Source organism: Salminus brasiliensis, chromosome 18 (assembly GCF_030463535.1).
Source record: "Salminus brasiliensis chromosome 18, fSalBra1.hap2, whole genome shotgun sequence".
Taxonomy (NCBI): domain Eukaryota; kingdom Metazoa; phylum Chordata; class Actinopteri; order Characiformes; family Bryconidae; genus Salminus; species Salminus brasiliensis.
The window spans coordinates 29,324,565-29,346,803 of NC_132895.1; the positions used below are offsets into that span (position 1 = coordinate 29,324,565).

Consider the following 22,239-nt stretch of genomic DNA (forward strand, 5'->3'; position numbering starts at 1 on the left):
TACTGAGGTCTGTCTTATCTGTAAGGTGCCCACTTACCTGATCTGAGCATTGGCGTTCGTTAGATAGCTTGGTGTTCAGTCCTTGTTTTCCAGACCAGAATTAGGCTTTCAGTAGGCTCTTCTTTACAGTGGTAGTGTTGACAGGAGGCCTCATCATGTCAGGCCACTTCATTTACTGCCCAAAGACACACTGCTGAAACTACCACCACCATGTTTCTTCGGAGTTTGAATGCAAGTGATGGTGGTAGAGTAAATGGTAGTACATCTGAACAGTTACTTACCCAAATGCCCTCATAAACTCATTAAAAAGACACAATTCTTTTAAAACTGGGGAAGAAATTGTATCTCAGCCAGTGGATTTCTTAATTTTTTGTGAGGGAGATTTTAGACGTTCAGAGGTCTGGTTTTATTCACCACTGCTGTGAACGGTGAAACAACCCTGAAAGACATTAAAATACTAATAATTTTCTAATCTAATTACTGCACATTTCTGTTGTGTCAGGAACTTAAGGCGCTAAAGCTACAAAGCTAGCTGGCTAATGTAGCTAGCAAACAAGCAACGGACAGCTGCGCGCGACAATTAGCATGATGCTAACAGGCGACCTGCACCGTGTCTCTCAGTATGAACCCCTGTTCTCTAAAAACATGGATGAAAGTGGTTTTATGCGTTTTTATGAAGGAAATCTTGCCATGTTTTGCCAATTTAATCAATGTAAAGAGCCCCTAAAGTATCAGGGTGGAGAAATACCCTTAGACAGTGTAATGTAATTTGGGCCCTCAGATCAAGTCATTCCCTCGATTTAATAATGTATTAATATCTTCAAATTAATACGTCATGTTTTTTATTTATTTAATAAACTATTTACTACGTTTAATAAATAGTTCTCTCCAGGAACCTTTTTAATACATTTAATAATGTAATATTTCCCTCACATTAATAAGTCGTTTTTTGTGTTTAATATAAATTTACGACATTTAATAAACAATGACCTCATATTAATAAATACTTCCTTCAAATTAATAAGTCGTTTTCTGGGTTTAATGAAACATTAACTAAATTTAATACAAAGTTCCCTCTGTTTAAGGAACCTTTACCTTAATTGAATAATTTATTAATTCCCTCAAATTAATAAGTCGTTTTTTGGATTTAATAAGCCATTTACTACGTTTATTAAATAGTTCTCTCCAGGAACCTTTCTCTTGATTTAATAATGTAATAATTCCCTCACATTTATAAATCGTTTTTTGTGTTTAATATAAATTTACGACATTCAATAAACAATGACCTCATATTAATAAGTCGTTTTCTGGATTTAATAAAACATTAACTACATTTAATAAACAGTTTCCTCAGTTTAATAAACATTTCCCCTTATTTTAATAAATACTTCCTTCATATTAATAAGTCGTTTTCTGGGTTTAATGAAACATTAACTAAATTTAATATAAAGTTCCCTCAGTGTAATGAAGCTTTCCTCTCTATTTAATAATTTAATAATTCCCTCAAATTAATATGTAATTTTCTGGGTTTAATAAAATATGTACCACATTTAATAAATAGTTCCCTCTGTTTAAGGACCTTTTCCCATGATTGAATAATTTATTAATTCCCTCAAATTAATAAGTCGTTTTTTGTGTTTAATATAAATTTACGACATTCAATAAACAATGACCTCATATTAATAAGTCGTTTTCTGGATTTAATAAAACATTTACTACATTTAATAAACAGTTTCCTCAGTTTAATAAACATTTTCCCCATTTTAATAAATACTTCCTTCAAATTAATAAGTCGTTTTCTGGATGTAATAAAATATGTACCACATTTAATAAATAGTTCCCTCTGTTTAAGGAACCTTTACCTTAATTGAATAATTTATTAATTCCCTCAAATTAATAAGTCGTTTTTTGGATTTAATAAGCCATTTACTACGTTTAATAAATAGTTCTCTCCAGGAACCTTTCTTATGATTTAATAATTTAACAGTTCCCTCACATTAATAAATCATTTTCTGGATTTAATAAAACATTAACTATATTTAATAAACAATTACCTTTGTTTAATAAACATTTTCCCCAATTTAATAAATAATTCCTTCAAATTAATAAGACATTTTCTGGATTTAATAAAACATTAACTACATTTAACATAAAGTTCCCTCAGTGTAGTGAAGCTTTCTCTCTATTTAAAGTTTTTATAATTCCCTCAAATTAATATGTCGTTTTCTGGATGTAATAAAATATTTACCACATTTAATAAATCTTTTTTTTTTTACTAAATTTTATAAATATTTTCCTCCGTTTAGAGGGGAAACGTTAGTTAAACTGAAGGAGTGGATTTTCTATATATTTTAAGTAAATAAAGATTATTAATAACGATTGTGATATTCTGCTATTACTGAGGCTTCATTTGACCCACTGACCTTGGTTATGAAATCCTTTTCCCCCCAAAACAGCATCTGACCACTAGGGGTCAGTAGACGCTTTAGGACTGGCCTGCATTCATGACCTGCCACTGAATAGAAGCTGTGAGGCCTGGACACCTGTACTTTGGACCCTGTCTTCAACAGAAAGGTGGATTTATTGCTCTTTCCTCTGAGCACTCAAATGTGAAAACCCTATAACATGTACACTCCTGGACACTTTATTAGAAACACCCTCCTCGAAGCTTCGCCTTGCTGGTGTAGAGTCAGAGACTGTCTCTGTCTCAGAGCTGCCCCTGTCCAGATACTTTTGAATGGTGGACCTATTCTCAACCTAGCAGTGGCACTGATGTACGCTGAGGTACTCGTACCAACGGCATGCACTCTACCATGAACACAAACAGGTCAGTGTCAATGCTGTGGTGACAATGGACCACCACCCCAATACGGTAGGGGGTCTCTAACTAATTGGCCAGTGAGTGAAAGCACAAGGTAGGGGTTTCTTATAAAGTGGCCAATGTCCTTTCTCTGGGAATCCCTGCAGTGCCAACCTCCAAAGTCTAGGCCGCAGCCTCGGTAGGGCGGGTCCTCGTTAGGACTGCTGTCCGTCACTTCTGTGGTGCTTTTGTTTATCTTATATTTTAATTTTCCTCATGTTGTGTGCATGCACAGAACTGTGGGTAACCAAGGGCCGTCCTCCAAATCACGGCATTCTGGGATGTGTATGAAGGGTCCTTCGCTTTGGGACAGGCTGATGCTGATGCGATGTGATCGTTAACGTTTACATAATCGTTGAAGTTTTTCACAAGCTCCTCCCACTTTTAAGATACATCATCAAAGGGTGGTTTCAGGCTTTGAGGTGGGAAATCTTGCTCTGGAGATACCTCGGCACCTCTATAGGGGGACAGTAGGAACAGTGGCGGTAGAGGTAGATGGTTATGTTATGTTATGTTATTTATTTATTTATGACATTTATTATTTTTTTTGGATAGTGTGTCCCTTTAACAGTAAATAAGCTATATAACAGTAATAGACGTGTAATTACAAATGACTAATACAGAAATGCATGATAAAATGCTCTAATAGGAGTTACTATTTATTTTATTTATTAACACCTAATATGGCCTAAGGTGCTCAAACTTTTGCATACGACAATCCAGGCCAAGCTAGAAACCCAAAAAACGCTGCCTGTGTCTTTAAATGCACATTTCAGCTTTAATTTCGCGAGATTTGCTTTTGAAACGAGTTGGGTTTTTTATTTCCCACCCGTTTTCCGCCGCCTTCCGCGCTACGATTGGCTGCGCGGGCGCGCTGCGATTGGCTCGTAGTTTTACATTCGCGAGCAGCCCGCCCACCAGCCAATAGCACCTCAGGGACGGAGCGCCTTGCGACCAATCGTAGCGCAGGAAGAGGCGGGACGTGCCGGAAAACGGGTGCGATTAAAAAACAACGCCTCCTCTCGGCGAGAAAGTGAGTGTGTGTGTATATGTGTGTATGTATATGTGTGTGTATGTGTGTACGCATGGCACCGTGAGCACTTTGAGTCCGAGTTGCCCCTCTTTCCCCCCCCAAAATCCCCCTAAAAAAAGGACATTTTGTGCTAAAATAGAAACGGCACCACGCACGCACGCACAGCCAGCGATGTGGATCCAGGTCCGGACCATAGACGGGAAGGAGACCCGAACTGTGGAGGATTTGTCCCGGCTGACCAAGATCGAGACCCTGCGCCTGAAGATCCAGGAGATTTTCCACGTTAGCCCCGAGCAGCAGCGCCTGTTTTACAGGGGGAAGCAGGTAAACAGGGTGTGTGTGTGTGTGTGTGTGTGTATGCGCGCGCGCGTGTGCATGTAGCTATATGTGTGTCAGTGTGTGTGTGTGTGTGTGTGTGTTGGGATTAATCTAGCTTCCTGTTTGGATGGGAACTTGCGCAAGGACTCGAACTGCACCAGAAATGTTCGTTTTTATGCGTTTTTTGGCCCAAATTCTCGTTTTTTTGTCGCAACAAAAGCTTTGCGTTGGGCTCGCGCTGGTTGAAATGGCCTTCACGTGCACGTTGTTTCCATGCGAAGATAAAAACACACACTCTTATACGCGCGCGCACACACACACACACACACACACACCGCAAGCTTCAGTGGGTGCAAAACGCATGGGCTGCTTTCCTGCACCATGCGTGTGACAGCAATGGGGGCTAATGTTAGTCTGACGTTGAAACAACGTTCACCTGTTGTTTACGTTTGCGTTGAGGTAGTGCAGCCTTGAATTCAGCCTCTGCTGCGAATCTCAGGCAGCGCAACGTCTATCTGTCGTTACTAACTCTTCTGTAAGCGTTAAGCAAACGTCCACCTGACGTTAATCAAACGTTTGTCCGTAAGCCGACATCAGCCCATCGTTGATTTACCTTTGATCTAATCTAACGTCCGATGCACCGACGGTTAATCTCTAATTTGATCATTGCCTGGCGTAAATGTGACGTTAATGTAACGTTGACCCAACGTTGCTTCAACGCTGCCCCGACTCCCCATCTCTGCATCACAGTTAATAAACAGTAGCCGCGAATCGCAGCTCGTGGTGAACCGTCTGATTGTTGGTGGTTGTGCTGGTGGTTGTTGTTGTTTTGGCCTCGCGCGATCACCGTCCTGCAGCCTGTTTGTTTACGTCGCGTGAGGACGCGCCAGTGCACGTGCTGCTCTAAAAAAGAGAGAGAGACAGAGGGAGAAGAGAGAGAGAGACAGAGGGAGAACAGAGAGAGACAGAGGGAGAAGAGAGAGAGACAGAGGGAGAACTGAGAGAGACAAAGGGAGAACTGAGAGAGAGAGGGAGAACAGAGAGAGACAGAGGGAGAAGAGAGAGAGAGAGGGAGAACTGAGAGAGACAGAGGGAGAACTGAGAGAGAGAGGGAGAAGAGAGAGAGACAGAGGGAGAAGAGAGAGAGAGACAGGGAGAAGAGAGAGAGAGACAGAGGGAGAAGAGGGAGAGAGAGAGAGAGGGAGAAGAGAGAGAGACAGAGGGAGAAGAGAGAGAGACAGAGGGAGAACTGAGAGAGACAAAGGGAGAACTGAGAGAGAGAGGGAGAAGTGAGAGAGAGAGGGAGAACAGAGAGAGACAGAGGGAGAACTGAGAGAGAGAGAGATGGAGAACTGATAGAGAGAGAGACAGGGAGAGCAAAGAGAAAGACAGAGGAAGAACTGAGAGAGAGACAGGTGGAGAACAGAGAGAGACAGGGAGAACTGAGAGAGAGAGAGAGACAGAGGGAAAACAAAGAGAAAGAGGGAGAACTGAGAGAGAGACAGAGGGAGAACTGAGAGAGAGACAGAGGGAGAACTGAGAGAGAGACAGAGGAAGAACTGAGAGAGAGGGAGAACTGAGAGAGAGACAGAGGGAGAACTGAGAGAGAGAGAGGGAGAACTGAGAGAGAGACAGAGGAAGAACTGAGAGAGAGACAGAGGGAGAACTGAGAGAGAGACAGAGGGAGAACTGAGAGAGAGACAGAGGAAGAACTGAGAGAGAGGGAGAACTGAGAGAGAGACAGAGGGAGAACTGAGAGAGAGAGAGGGAGAACTGAGAGAGAGACAGAGGAAGAACTGAGAGAGAGACAGAGGGAGAACTGAGAGAGAGACAGGGGAGAACTGAGAGAGAGAGACAGGGGAGAACTGAGAGAGAGAGACAGGGGAGAACTGAGAGAGAGGGAGAACTGAGAGAGAGACAGAGGGAGAACTGAGAGAGAGACAGAGGGAGAACTGAGAGAGAGACAGAGGGAGAAGAGAGAGGGAGACAGGTGGAGAGGAGAGAGAGACAGAGGGAGAACTGAGAGAGAGAGACAGAGGGAGAACTGAGAGAGAGAAAGACAGAGGGAGAACCGGGAGAGAGAAAGACAGAGGGAGAACTGAAAGAGAGAGAAAGACAGAGGGAGAACAAAGAGAAAGACAGAGGGAGAACTGAGAGAGAGAGAGACAGAGGGAGAACTGAGGGAGAGAAAGACAGAGGGAGAACAAAGAGAAAGACAGAGGGAGAACTGAGAGAGAGAAAGACAGAGGGAGAACAAAGAGAAAGACAGAGGGAGAACTGAGAGAGAAAAAGACAGAGGGAGAACTGAGAGAGAGAAAGACAGAGGGAGAACAAAGAGAAAGACAGAGGGAGAACAGAGAGAAAAAGACAGAGGGAGAACAAAGAGAAAGACAGGGAGAACTGAGAGAGAAAAAGACAGAGGGAGAACTGAAAGAGAGAAAGACAGAGGGAGAACAAAGAGAAAGACAGAGGGAGAACTGAGAGAGAGACAGGGGAGAACTGAGAGAGAGAGACAGGGGAGAACTGAGAGAGAGGGAGAACTGAGAGAGAGACAGAGGGAGAACTGAGAGAGAGACAGAGGGAGAAGAGAGAGGGAGACAGGTGGAGAGGAGAGAGAGACAGAGGGAGAACTGAGAGAGAGAGACAGAGGGAGAACTGAGAGAGAGAAAGACAGAGGGAGAACCGGGAGAGAGAAAGACAGAGGGAGAACTGAAAGAGAGAGAGACAGAGGGAGAACTGAAAGAGAGAGAAAGACAGAGGGAGAACAAAGAGAAAGACAGAGGGAGAACTGAGAGAGAGAGAGACAGAGGGAGAACTGAGAGAGAGAAAGACAGAGGGAGAACAAAGAGAAAGACAGAGGGAGAACTGAGAGAGAAAGACAGAGGGAGAACTGAGAGAGAGAAAGACAGAGGGAGAACAAAGAGAAAGACAGAGGGAGAACAGAGAGAAAAAGACAGAGGGAGAACTGAGAGAGAGAAAGACAGAGGGAGAACAAAGAGAAAGACAGAGGGAGAACAGAGAGAAAAAGACAGAGGGAGAACAAAGAGAAAGACAGATGGAGAACTGAGAGAGAAAAAGACAGAGGGAGAACTGAGAGAAAGACAGAGGGAGAACAAAGAGAAAGACAGAGGGAGAACAGAGAGAAAAAGACAGAGGGAGAACAAAGAGAAAGACAGAGGGAGAACTGAGAGAGAAAAAGACAGAGGGAGAACTGAGAGAGAGAAAGACAGAGGGAGAACAAAGAGAAAGACAGAGGGAGAACAAAGAGCGAAACAGAGGGAGAACAGAGAGAGACAGAGGGAGAACGGAGAGAGAGAAGGTGGAGAACAGAGGGAGAACTGAGAAAGAGAGAGACAGGTGGAGAACAGAGAGTGAGATAGGTGGGGAACAGAGAGACAGAGGGAGAACAGAAAGAGAGACAAAGGGAGAATAGAGAGAGACAGAGGGAGAACTGAGGGAGAGACAGGTGGGGAACAGAGAGAGAGAGACAGAGGGAGAACAGAGAGAGACAGAGGGTGAACAGAGAGAGAACTGAGGGAGAGAGACAGAGGGTGAACAGAGAGAGAACTGAGGGAGAGACAGGGAGAACTGAGAGAAAGAGAGAGACAGAGGGAGAACTTTGAGAGAGAGAGAGAGAGAGAGATAGAGACAGAGGAAGAACAGAGAGAGTGACAGGTAGAGAACAGAGAAAGAGAGGAAAAGAGCCAGAGGGAGAACAGAGAGAGAGAGGAAGAGAAGCAGAGGGAGAACAGAGAGCAAGACAGAGGGTGAACAGAGACAGAGGGAGAACTGAGAAAGAGACAGATGGAGGACTAGGAAAAAGACAGAGGAAGAACTGAGAGAGGGACAGAGGGAGAACTGGGAGAGAGACAGATGAACAACTGAGAGAGACACAGGGAAAGACAGAGGAACAACTGAGAGAGACACAGGGAGAACAGAGACAGAGGGAGAACTGAGAGAGAGACAGAGGAACAACTGAGAGAGACACAGGGAGAACAGAGGGAGACAGAGGAACAACTGAGAGAGACACAAGGAGAAGAGAAAGAGACAGAGGGAGAACAGAAAGAGAGACAGAGGGAGAACAGAAAGAGAGACAAAGGAACAACTGAGAGAGACACAGAGAGAGACACAAGGAGAACAGGGAAAAGAGAGAGAGACAGAGGGAGAACAGAAAAAGAGACAGAGGAACAACTGAGAGAGACACAGGGAGAAGAGAGTGAGACAGAGGGAGAACTGAGAGAGAGAGACAGAGGGGGAACAGGAAGAAAACTGAGAGAGGCACAGGGAAAACAGGGAGAGACAGAGGAACAACTGAGAGAGACACAGTGAGAGACAGAGGAACAACTGAGAGAGACACAGTGAGAGACAGAGGAACAACTGAGAGAGACAAGGAGAACAGAGAAAGAGACAGAGGGAGAACTGAGAGAGAAACAGAGGGAGAAGAGAGAGAGACAGAGGGAGAACTGAGAGAGAAACAGAGGGAGAAGAGAGAGAGACAGAGGGAGAACTGAGAGAGGGAAACAGAGGGAAAGAGACAGAGAGAGAACTGGGCGAGGGAAAAGAGAGAATGCAAGGGGGAGAGAGAGATTTAGAGAAATGAGAAAATGATTGAGAGAGAAACAGTGTGTGTGTGTGTGTGTGTGTGTGTGTGTGAGTGAGTGAGTGTGTAGTAGTATAGTGTGGTGTGCTGCTGTGTAACAGTGTGGTAATTATAGGTTTAATATTAATAACATGGTAATAACTGTAACAGAAGCCCAGCTTTATTACATCACACTGTTAGCCTGCATTATTCTGAATTCAACAGGTGAGCCTGTGTTAGCCTGACATACGCATGTTAGCTAAAGTTAGCCTGAATGAAACATGTTAGCTAAAGTTAGCCTGAATGAAACATGTTAGCTAAAGTTAGCCTGAATGAAACATGTTAGCTAAAGTTAGCCTGAATGAAACATGTTAGCTAAAGTTAGCCTGAATGAAACATGTTAGCTAAAGTTAGCCCGTGTTAGCCTGAATTAAACATGTTAGCTAAAGTTAGCCTGAATGAAACATGTTAGCTAAAGTTAGCCTGTGTTAGCCTGACATACGCATGTTAGCTAAAGTTAGCCTGAATGAAACATGTTAGCTAAAGTTAGCCTGAATGAAACATGTTAGCTAAAGTTAGCCCGTGTTAGCCTGAATGAAACATGTTAGCTAAAGTTAGCCTGAATGAAACATGTTAGCTAAAGTTAGCCCATGTTAGCCTGACATACGCATGTTAGCTAAAGTTAGCCCGTGTTAGCCTGAATTAAACATGTTAGCTAAAGTTAGCCTGAATGAAACATGTTAGCTAAAGTTAGCCTGTGTTAGCCTGACATACGCATGTTAGCTAAAGTTAGCCTGAATGAAACATGTTAGCTAAAGTTAGCCCGTGTTAGCCTGAATTAAACATGTTAGCTAAAGTTAGCCTGAATGAAACATGTTAGCTAAAGTTAGCCCGTGTTAGCCTGACATACGCATGTTAGCTAAAGTTAGCCTGAATGAAACATGTTAGCTAAAGTTAGCCTGTGTTAGCCTGACATACGCATGTTAGCTAAAGTTAGCCTGAATGAAACATGTTAGCTAAAGTTAGCCTGTGTTAGCCTGAATTAAACATGTTAGCTAACGTTAGCCTGTGTTAAACTGAATTTAACATGTTACTTGAAGTTAGCCTGTGTTAGGCTGAATTAAACATGTTAGCTAAAGTTAGCCTGTGTTAGCCTGAAATATACATGTTAGCTATAGTGAACCTGTTAGGCTGAATTTAACATGTTACTTGAAGTTAGCCTGTGTTAGGCTGAATTTAACGTTAGCTAACGTAAGCCTGTGCTATTTTAGCTATCTAATTGCTGTCTATTCTTTAGCGCTGCTGCTACAAGGCTAATGTAGTACTAGAAGTCATGTGTTGACATGAATTGAAAATGTTATTGTAGATTAGCCTCTGTTTTCTAGTGTTAGCCACAGTTTTCGTCGTAGAATTCACTTCCAACACGAAATTAAAGACCTCAGTGTTTTTTCTTCAAACGTTTCGGCATCTGTTTACACATTAGCCTCCCGCTAATCTCCCGGGAACTGTACCGGCTCTCCTGCTGCTTAAGCTTTTGGGGTTCAGTGTGAACGCGAGCCAGTTTAATGAGCTTTAGGTGAGTGCATAAAAGAGCATGTGTGAAAGGACGTTTAGCCGCTCTGCTTTTCTCAATCAGAACCGGCGGGCTTCGTCCACCTAGCCGACTCATATTGACCAGCAGCGTTTTGAGTCATTCATAATTCAGCGAATCCTCACTGCTGAAGGGCCTTTTAGGAGCGGGCGTTTGAGTGGGGGTGGGGAAGATGAAGCACTTTGCACTTTTCCCAAAATTATCCCAAAACTTTTGCTCCTGGAGCGTCTAAATCCCTAGTACTGAGTGCCGATTGGCTAGCATTCTGGCTAATCAGTGCTGATTGGCTGGTATTTTAGTACTGAGTGCTGTTTAACTAGCATTCCACTATAGAGTGCTGATTGGTTGCCATTCTGCTAGGTATTGATTAGCTAGCATTATATTATTGGGTGCTAATTAGCTGTCATTCTGCTACTATATGCTGATTGGCTGCCATTCCAGTAGTGAGTTGTGATTGGCTAGCATCCTGGCTAATCGATGCTGATTGACTAGCATTTTAGTACTGAGTGCTGATTGGCTGGAATTCTGGCCACTGAGTACTGATTGGCTGGCGTTCTAGTACATCATGCTGATTAGTTAGCATTCTGTTATTGTGTATTTTATTGGCTGCCGTTCTGCTAGTATGTCCCCATTAGCTGGCGTTCTAGTACAGAGTGCTAAATAGCTAATGCTCAAGGACTAAGTGCTGATTGGCTGTTATTCTGGCGATTGAGTGCTGATTGGCTGGCATTCTAGTACAGAGTGCCAATTAGTTAGCATTCAGATACTGAGTGCTGATTGGCTGGCGTTCTAGTACTGAGTGCTGATTTGCTGGCATTCTTTTTTTTGTGCTGATTGGCTGCCATTCTGCTACTACGTACTGAGTTCTGATTGGCCTACATTCTGGCCAATCAGTACTGAGTGGCTGGCATTATATTACTGAGTGCTGATTGGCTAGCATTCTGGGTAATCAGTGCTAATTGGCTAGCATTTTGCTACTGAGTGCTTATTGGTTGGCATTCTGGCCACTGAGTTGGCTGGCATTTTAGTACAGAGTGCTGATTAGCTAGCTTTCTATTATTGTGTGTTGATTGGCTGCCATTTATCTACTATGTGCTGATTGGCTGGCATTCTAGTACAGAGTGCTACATAGCTAGCAGTCAAGTACTGAGTGTTGACTGGCTGGTATTCTAGATATTGAGTGCTGATTTGCTGGTATTCTAGTGCCGAGTGCTGATTAGCGTTCTAGTACTGAGTGCTGATTGGCTGACATTCTGGTTACTTGGTGCTGGTTTTATATGTTATATGTTTATAGTTGTTAGGAAAGGGTAGAAATATGATTCGTCATGTAGCTAAAGACAGTCGCAGCATCTTCATCGGTGCTCCGTGCTCTGTCTGCGCAAACGTCACCGTCTGCATTTGCAGTCTTGCCGTGTGTGTGTGTATGTATGTGTGTGTGTATGTATGTGTGTGTGTATGTATGTGTGTGTGTATGTGTGTGATGGATTGGGATGGAGCAGAAAGCCAGAATTACAGTGACTGTTAAACCAAACAATCTGCGGTAGTACACACACACACACACACACACATGCACGCACACACACGGCTGGCTGTCAGGAAGCGACTCCGAGGCAGTTAATTGCTTCAGCAAACGCCCCTCGAAACACCGATGTGTGTGTGTGCGTGTTCGTAGTCTGTTGCATGTTCGGCAGACTAGGAATTTACGTTTAGAATAGTAGTGTAACGTAACATATAACAATAAGAAAAAAGGTGAATAATAACAATAGTAATAACAACAATAACGGTAACAACAATAACAATACTACCAACAAAAACAAAGATAATAATAGCAACAGTCACAATGACAGTGACAATAATAGCAATAATAACAACGACAATAACACTAATAACACAAATAATCACACAGGAACAATAACACCAGTGGCAGTGCTAGTAATAATTACAATGACAACAGTGTCAATAAAATAACAATAACAATAGATGGCAGTGACAGTAATAATTGACAGTAATAATGATAACAATCATAACAATAACATTAGCAAGAATAATAGCAGCGACAATAATAACAGCAACAATAATAAAAACAGGGGCAACATTTATGACAACAGTGACAATAATAACAATATTGACAACAGTGACAACAATGAAACAAATCACAATAGCACCTGTGACAAAAACAATAATAACCACAGCAGCAATGACAGTGACAATAAATAACAGTGACAATAAAAACAATTATAACAATGTCAATAATAACAAATACAACAACAGTGACAATGATGACTTACATAAGACATAATACTAATAACATAATAACCAACATAACAACAATTATAACAATAATTACAGCAACAATAATGCAATCATAACAACAGCGTTGATAATAGCAAGAACAGTAATACAACAATAATAACAATGACAATTATAACAAAAACAGCAACAGTGGCAATAATAAAAATAACAGCAACCATTATTAATATCATAAGAACAATGACAATAACAATAACATAAATAATAGTAACAACAACAGCGACAATAATAACAATGACATCAATAATAATGACAACAGTGACAATAATAACAATAACATCAATAATAGTAATGACAACAGCGACAATAATAACAATAACATCAATAATTGTACCTACAACAGCGACAATAACATAAATAATAGTAACAACAACAGTGACAATAATAAAAAATATATCAATAATAGTAACAACAGTGACAATAATAAAAAATAATATCAATAATAGTAACAACAGTGACAATAATAAAAAATAACATCAGTAATAGTAACAACAGTGACAATAATAAAAAATAACATCAGTAATAGTAATGACAACAGCAACAATAATAACAATAACACCAATAATACTAATGACAACAGCGACAATAACATCAATAACAGTACCTACAGCAGTGGCAATAACAATAATAACAACAACAGTGACAATAATAACAATAACATCAATAATAGTAACGACAACAGCGACAATAATAACAATAACATCAATAATAGTAACGGCAACAGTGACAATAATAACAATAACATCAATAATAGTAACGACAACAGTGACAATAATAACAATAACATCAATAACACTAAAGACAACAGCAACAGTAGTGACAATAACAGTGATGATAATAACAGTAACTACGACAGATACAGTTTGTTTGTATATATTCGAGTAAAACTGAGCCGAGACGGTTGATTGTTTTGTAACAAGATGACGGCCATCTTGGACGGCTGCTCTGGCATTGTGTCGGCCGCCCTCACACACACACACACACACACACACACACACACACACACACACATGCGTACACACACCGTAACCCGAGCGTGAAGAGGAGTGAATTATTTAGAGATTTGTAAAACTGAATCCCCCCCCAGCTGCAGGCAGTTAGCACCATGCTAATCTGTGAGGAATAAGCAGCCATTGCTCGTTAGCTACTGTAGCCCCGCAGCTCCTGTGCTAAACTTCACACCAGAAGCGCGTCATGTGGCTGATGAGCCTCACGGGTTGTGGTGTTGGGGGTGAATGAACTGCGGTAGTTTGGGAGTTTTCTATGTTTTCTTGTTTTCTGTTGAATATGAATTTCAGCTGAAATCCAGCCGAAGATCGTGGATAGTGCTGTGTGATAGTGCTGCGCTCTCTCTCTCTCTCTCTCTCTCTCACTCTCTCTCACTCCCTCTCTCTCTCACTCAGTCGGTGGTTTTCCTTCCCTTTCCCCCAGCTCCATGAATACGTCGTCTAACCCTCGGTGTGTGTCCTGGCCTCATAAACACATTTGCGTCACACGCACACTCTCGCACACACACACACACACACACACACACACACACTCCCCAGCGCTTCCTCATGGCCCTCGATCTCGACCCTTCATGGCTGGTTCTGGATCAGAGCCTGTGTTCAGAGCGTCCAGCCGGAAGCAGCTGAACAGAAATCCCTCAATTCACTTTATTTATTTATTCATTCACTGTTTATCTCTCTCGCCCTCCCTCTCTCTCTCTCTCTCTCTCTCTCTCTCTCTCTGTCTCTAAAAGGTTAACACGGTAGCGTCTCACTCATAAACTTCTCGCCCTGGCGACAGGGCCCTTTCTCCACTCGCTCGGCCGTTTCTGTCCTGCCTTCTCATTGGCCCACTGCCCCTCTGCCCTCCTGTGATTGGCCATTTTTTGAAAGTATGTGCTTTGGCCATCGCTGTGTTTAGACTAACGTGTCGTTTGCTCAAAAGCCGGAGGATCCTCTGTAGAGTGTATATATATATATATATATATATATATATATATATAAATAAATATATATTTTTTATTAATTAATCTTAAAGTGCTCATGCAATACGTTTTTGTGATGTCACTCACATATGCATATAAACATGTTTAGCCCCGCCCACTCAGGATGAAGATTCAATGATTTTAGCCTTGGACTGCATTTTGAATGAGGCACAATACAGAACAGCCAATCAGAACATAGCTCATTTGCATATCAGTTCTTAGTACCCAACAGTACCCGACACATCCTGTTCAAATTTATGGTATTAATACTATGTGCAATCCCCCCTCCCCCCCCCCCCCCCCACACACACCACATGTGCAATTAAGAGTCATTTGCAATAACCTGTAAATAATATTGCTATTGCTTTTTTTATTATTCTTATTTATATTGTGTATATAGTGTAAATTATTTATTTATCCCTTTCTGCTGTGATACTGAGAATTTCCCCACTGTGGGACTAATAAAGGATTATCTTATCTTATCTTAAGATGTTACATGTTCCTATATAAAATACATCATACGGACAAAAGTATTGGGACGCCCAATCAAGGACATTAGGCAGCATGGTGTCATTACGTTCATGTTTTTCTGCTCCTGCAGAGAGTCCTATTCTATTGGCAGTACTTCTCTACGGGCACTAGACGGGCTGTGTGTGTGTGTGTGTGTGTACATTTGCACATCTGTGTCAGCAATGGCTGGATGCATTCATTAGAAGGGGTGTTGCTGATTAATATAGTATAGTGTAGTACTGTGGGTAATGCAGCAGTAGGACATGCCGTTGGGGGCATGTAACGATAGCTGAATTGTGTGTGTGTGTGTGTGTGTGTGTGTGTGGAAGAGTGTGTAAAGGGTTTTGTCTACTGCCATGCATGCGCACACACTCCGCTGCTCTGGCTGCAGGCCCGTCTGGAAGAGCTGGTCCTGTTGGAGAGCACCAGAGTCACAGACAGAGAGGGAGAGAGGGTCAGAGAGGCCCAGGGCTTTTTATCTGCCTCGGATGCTGGCACAGTGACCAGCGACTCCCTGGCAAACGGTGAAGCCCCCTAGCCTTTCCAAGACCCTCTGTGACCCCGGCTTTTGCCTTCCGAGTAGGTTGGGGTCCTTATCCTTGTATACAGCTTTTTGATTGGATGTACGGTTTCAGAGTAACACCTGAGCAACCACCTTTAGCACACCTTAGTACTTTAGTAATTACCTAGTACACCATAGCAACTGTCTAGTAACCCCTGAGCAACAGCATGGCAATCTTTGGAAATACCATAGCAACCACATAGCAGCACCTTCTCAGCAAACATCTAACAGCGCCATAGAAATCACCTGGAATACCATGGAAACCACCTAGCAACAACAGTAATGACCACGCTGCCTGTCCTACGTTTCCTTTGGGAAATTATTCCAGTGCTGAGCAGAAAATTGTCCAATCAGGATTGTTGGTATCTGTGGTATCCGGGTAGATACAGCTGAACAAGCTCTCCCATTGGTTGGGACACTACTGGCAGAACTGAAGGCCCAACAGACTGATCGGCAATGCAAATAGGACAAGGCAAGACATCCCATATTAACCATTTGTGTTGGCCACAGATGGAATGGGCCCTCCACCTTAGCCCATCCACGCTAGGGATCAAAGTGGGCAGTACTCGAACCCACAACCCTGTCATCTATAGCCCATCAATCACATTTTTGATTTACACTTACGTGAGTCGTGAGTAAACGAGGACGATTTATTTGCTGATTATTATGGTCTGTTATTCTTAAATATCCCTTTAAAAATGTGCTCCTGTGTGTGTGTGTGTGTGTGTGTGTGTGTGTGCATTGGTGGGGAGCTGAGGGCAGGGTGCCGCGCCATGCGCTCTTTTTAAAATGGCGGGTCTTCAGACGGGGCTGTGAAGGAGAGCGCAGTGCGGAAGTCAAATCCTCTCAGCGGATCCGCTTTACACCGAGTAAAATCTCCCACTCGGCTGACCGTCCGGCACGGGACACTCTCCACGTTTGTTCAATCAAAGATTTAGCCGAATAAAGCGACACAATCCCACACAAAAACATCACGTTCCCCCACTTCACCCCCTCAGGTGCAGCCAGGGCATGTCTGCAGTCTGACTAATGTGATGGCTAATGTGGCGAGCAGGTAATGGAGGTGTACACGGCGTCAGTTAGCTTGGTGCTAAATGGCAGCCTCATTGTGTCAGATCCCTGACAGAGCTGCCTCTGGGGTTTCTGACACTGTATGACTCCGGGATATCAGCACAGATGAGCTAGCTAACATTTAGCAAAACAAACCTGTTAGCTGACACTGCTAGGCCACAGAAACTGACATAGCTAACTAATCGCCAAGCTACGCATTAGCCTGTACTTCAAGCCATCTAATTAGCAACACTGCACACAGCTGCACACGCTAGTTAGCATGTCTGTGTTCGCTACATTTATACAACGTTACGTCTGTGTTCACTACATTTAGCTCATGTTACCATCTCTGTGTCGCTACATTTACTTAACATTAGCATCTCTGTGTTCGCTACATTTACTTAACATTAGCATCTCTGTGTTCACTACATTTACTTAACATTAGCATCTTTGTGTTCGCTACATTTACTTAACATTAGCATCTTTGTGTTCGCTACATTTACTTAACATTAGCATCTTTGTGTTCGCTACATTTACTTAACATTAGCATCGCTGTGTTCGCTACACTTACATAAGGTTACGTCTGTGTTCACTACATTTACCTAACATTACCATCTCTGTGTTCACTACACTTACTTAACATTAGCATATCTGTGTTCGTTACATTTACTTAACATTAGCATCCCTGTGTTCGCTACATTTACTTAACATTAGCATCTCTGTGTTCGCTACACTTACTTAACATTAGCATCGCTGTGTTCGCTACACTTACCTAACGTTACGTCTGTGTTCGCTACATTTACCTAACATTAGCATCTCTGTGTTCGTTACACTTACATAAGGTTACGTCTGTGTTCACTACATTTACCTAACATTACCATCTCTGTGTTCACTACACTTACTTAACATTAGCATCCCTGTGTTCGCTACATTTACTTAAAATTAGCATATTTGTGTTCGCTACACTTACTTAACATTAGCATCTCTGTGTCGCTACATTTACTTAACATTAGCATCGCTGTGTTCGCTACACTTACCTAACGTTACGTCTGTGTTCGCTACATTTATCTAACATTAGCATCTCTGTGTTCGCTACACTTACATAAGGTTACGTCTGTGTTCACTACATTTACCTAACATTACCATCTCTGTGTTCACTACACTTACTTAACATTAGCATCTCTGTGTTCGCTACATTTACTTAACATTAGCATCTTTGTGTTCGCTACATTTACTTAACATTAGCATCTCTGTGTTTGCTACACTTACCTAACATTAGCATCGCTGTGTTCGCTACACTTACCTAACGTTACGTCTGTGTTCGCTACATTTACCTAACATTACCATCTCTGTGTTCGCTACACTTACATAAGGTTACGTCTGTGTTCACTACATTTACCTAACATTACCATCTCTGTGTTCACTACACTTACTTAACATTAGCATCCCTGTGTTCGCTACATTTACTTAACATTAGCATATTTGTGTTCGCTACACTTAACATTAGCATCTCTGTGTTCGCTATATTTACTTAACATTAGCATCTCTGTGTTCGCTACATTTACTTAACATTAGCATCTTTATGTTCGCTACATTTACTTAACATTAGCATCGCTGTGTTCGCTACACTTACATAAGGTTACGTCTGTGTTCACTACATTTACCTAACATTAGCATCTCTGTGTTCGCTACACTTACATAAGGTTACGTCTGTGTTCACTACATTTACCTAACATTACCATCTCTGTGTTCACTACACTTACTTAACATTAGCATCCCTGTGTTCGCTACATTTACTTAAAATTAGCATATTTGTGTTCGCTACACTTACTTAACATTAGCATCTCTGTGTCGCTACATTTACTTAACATTAGCATCGCTGTGTTCGCTACACTTACCTAACGTTACGTCTGTGTTCACTACATTTACCTAACATTAGCATCTCTGTGTTCGCTACACTTACATAAGGTTACGTCTGTGTTCACGACATTTACCTAACATTAGCATATTTGTGTTCACTACACTTACTTAACATTAGCATCCCTGTGTTCGCTACATTTACTTAACATTAGCATATTTGTGTTCGCTACACTTACTTAACATTAGCATCTCTGTGTCGCTGCATTTACTTAACATTAGCATCGCTGTGTTCGCTACACTTACCTAACGTTACGTCTGTGTTCGCTACATTTACCTAACATTAGCATCTCTGTGTTCGCTACACTTACATAAGGTTACATCTGTGTTCACTACATTTACCTAACATTACCATCTCTGTGTTCACTACACTTACTTAACATTAGCATCCCTGTGTTCGCTACATTTACTTAACATTAGCATATTTGTGTTCGCTACACTTACCTAACATTAGCATCGCTGTGTTCGCTACACTTACCTAACGTTACGTCTGTGTTCACTACATTTACCTAACATTAGCATCTCTGTGTTCGCTACACTTACATAAGGTTACGTCTGTGTTCACGACATTTACCTAACATTAGCATCTCTGTGTTCGCTACACTTACATAAGGTTACGTCTGTGTTCACTACATTTACCTAACATTACCATCTCTGTGTTCACTACACTTACTTAACATTAGCATCCCTGTGTTCGCTACATTTACTTAACATTAGCATATTTGTGTTCGCTACACTTACTTAACATTAGCATCTCTGTGTCGCTACATTTACTTAACATTAGCATTGCTGTGTTCGCTACACTTACCTAACGTTACGTCTGTGTTCGCTACATTTACCTAACATTAGCATCTCTGTGTTCGCTACACTTACATAAGGTTACGTCTGTGTTCACTACATTTACCTAACATTACCATCTCTGTGTTCACTACACTTACTTAACATTAGCATCCCTGTGTTCGCTACATTTACTTAACATTAGCATATTTGTGTTCGCTACACTTACTTAACATCAGCATCGCTGTGTTCGCTACATTTACTTAACATTAGCATATCTGTGTTCACTACACTTACTTAACATTAGCATCCCTGTGTTCGCTACATTTACTTAACATTAGCATCGCTGTGTTCGCTACACTTACCTAACGTTACGTCTGTGTTCGCTACATTTACCTAACATTAGCATCTCTGTGTTCCCTACACTTACATAAGGTTACGTCTGTGTTCACTACATTTACCTAACATTACCATCTCTGTGTTCACTACACTTACTTAACATTAGCATCTCTGTGTTCGCTACATTTACTTAACATTAGCATCTTTGTGTTCGCTACATTTACTTAACATTAGCATCTCTGTGTTTGCTACACTTACCTAACATTAGCATCGCTGTGTTCGCTACACTTACCTAACGTTACGTCTGTGTTCGCTACATTTACCTAACATTAGCATCTCTGTGTTCGCTACACTTACATAAGGTTACGTCTGTGTTCACTACATTTACCTAACATTACCATCTCTGTGTTCACTACACTTACTTAACATTAGCATCCCTGTGTTCGCTACATTTACTTAACATTAGCATATTTGTGTTCGCTACACTTAACATTAGCATCTCTGTGTCGCTACATTTACTTAACATTAGCATATCTGTGTTCGCTACATTTACTTAACATTAGCATCTCTGTGTTCGCTACACTTACTTAACATTAGCATCGCTGTGTTCGCTACACTCACCTAACGTTATGTCTGTGTTCGCTACATTTAATTTAACATTAGCATCTCTGTGTTCGCTACACTTACATAAGGTTACGTCTGTGTTCACTACATTTACCTAACATTACCATCTCTGTGTTCACTACACCTACTTAACATTAGCATATCTGTGTTTGCTACATTTACATAACGTTATGTCTGTGTTCACTACATTTAGCTCATGCTACCATCTCTGTGTTCGCTACACTTACTTAACGTTACGTCTGTGTTTGCTACACTTACCTAACATTAGCATCTCTGTGTTCACTACACTCACATAACGTTAGGGCTCTGTTTTCTACACTTACATAACGTTAGGTCTCTGTGTTTTTACACTTACATAATGTTCGGTCTCTGTGTTTCTACACTTACATAAAATTTGGTGTCCGTGTTTTCTACACTTACATAATGTTAGGTCTCTGTGTTCGCTACACTGCCCTAACACTATGTCTCTGTGTTCGCTACACGTACCTAATGTTAGCATCTCTGTGTTCGCTACACTGCCCTAACATTAGCATTCCTGTGTTCACTACGCTTACCTAAAGTTAGCATCTCTGTGTTCGCTACTCTGCCCTAACGTTAGCATCTCTGTGTTCGCTACACTGCCCTAACATTAGCGTTCCTGTGTTAGCTACGCTTACCTAAAATTAGCATCTTTTTGTTTGCTACTCTGCCCTAATGTTAGCATTTCTGTGTTTGCTACACCTACCTAACTTTAGCATCTCTGTGTTCGCTACACTTACCTAACATTTCTGTAGTTTCTGTGTTCTCTAAACGTATCTAATGTTACCTTCTCTATGTTCGCTACCCTCACCTAACATTATCATCTTTGTGTTTGTAACTAACGTTACATCTCTGTGTTCGCTACACTTACCTAACGTTACATCTCTGTGTTCGCTACACTTACCTAACACTATGTCTCTGTGTTCGCTACACTTACCTAACACTATGTCTCTGTGTTCGCTACATTCACCTAACGTTAGCACCTCTGTGTTCGCTACGCTTACCTAACATTAGCATCTCTGTGTTCGCTACACTGCCCTAACATTAGCATCTCTGTGTTTGCTACACTGCCCTAAGACTGTCTCTGTGTTCGCTACACCTACCTAACATTAGCTTCTCTGTGTTCGCTACACTTACCTAACATTAACATCTCTGTGTTCACTACACTGCCCTAACACTATGTCTCTGTGTTACTTACACGTACCTAACGTTAGCATCTCTGTGTTCGCTACCAAGTCCTAATGTTAGCGTCTCTGTATTTACTACAATTACCTAACCTTAGCATCTTTGTGTTTGCTACGCTTACTTAACATTAGCATTTCTGTGTTCGCTACACTTACCTAACGTTAGCATGTCGGTGTTTGCTACACTTACCTAACGTTAGCATCTCTGTGTTCGCTACACTTACCTAACATTAGCATCTCTGTGTTCGCTACACTACCCTAACACTATGTCTGTGTTCACTAAACCTACCTAATGTTAGCGTCTCTGTGTTTGTTACGCATACCTAACGTTAAGTCTCTGTGTTCGCTACACTTACCTAATGTTAGCGTTTGTGTTCGCTACACTTACCTAACGTTAGCATCTCTGTGTTCGCTACACTTACCTAACGTTAGCATCTCTGTGTTCGCTACACTTACCTAACGTTAGCATCTCTGTGTTCGCTACACTGTCCTAATGTTAGCGTCTTTGTGTTTCCTACACTTACCTGACCTTAGCATCTGTTTTCATTATGCTTACCTAACGTTAAGTCTCTGTGTTCGTTACGCATACCTAACG

General features: G+C 41.7%; 1 protein-coding gene across 1 annotated transcript in view; it reads left to right on the forward strand.

The window, feature by feature from the left end:
* Positions 1 to 3,877: 3,877 nt before the first annotated feature.
* The window catches only part of LOC140539270 (E3 ubiquitin-protein ligase UHRF2-like), a 61,946-nt gene continuing 43,584 nt past the window's right edge, over positions 3,878 to 22,239 (forward strand). Inside the window, exon 1 of the mRNA XM_072661939.1 lies at positions 3,878 to 4,217. Coding sequence (XP_072518040.1) covers positions 3,918 to 4,217 — 300 coding nt within the window. The 5' untranslated portion in view covers positions 3,878 to 3,917. The remainder of the gene's footprint in view (positions 4,218 to 22,239) is intronic.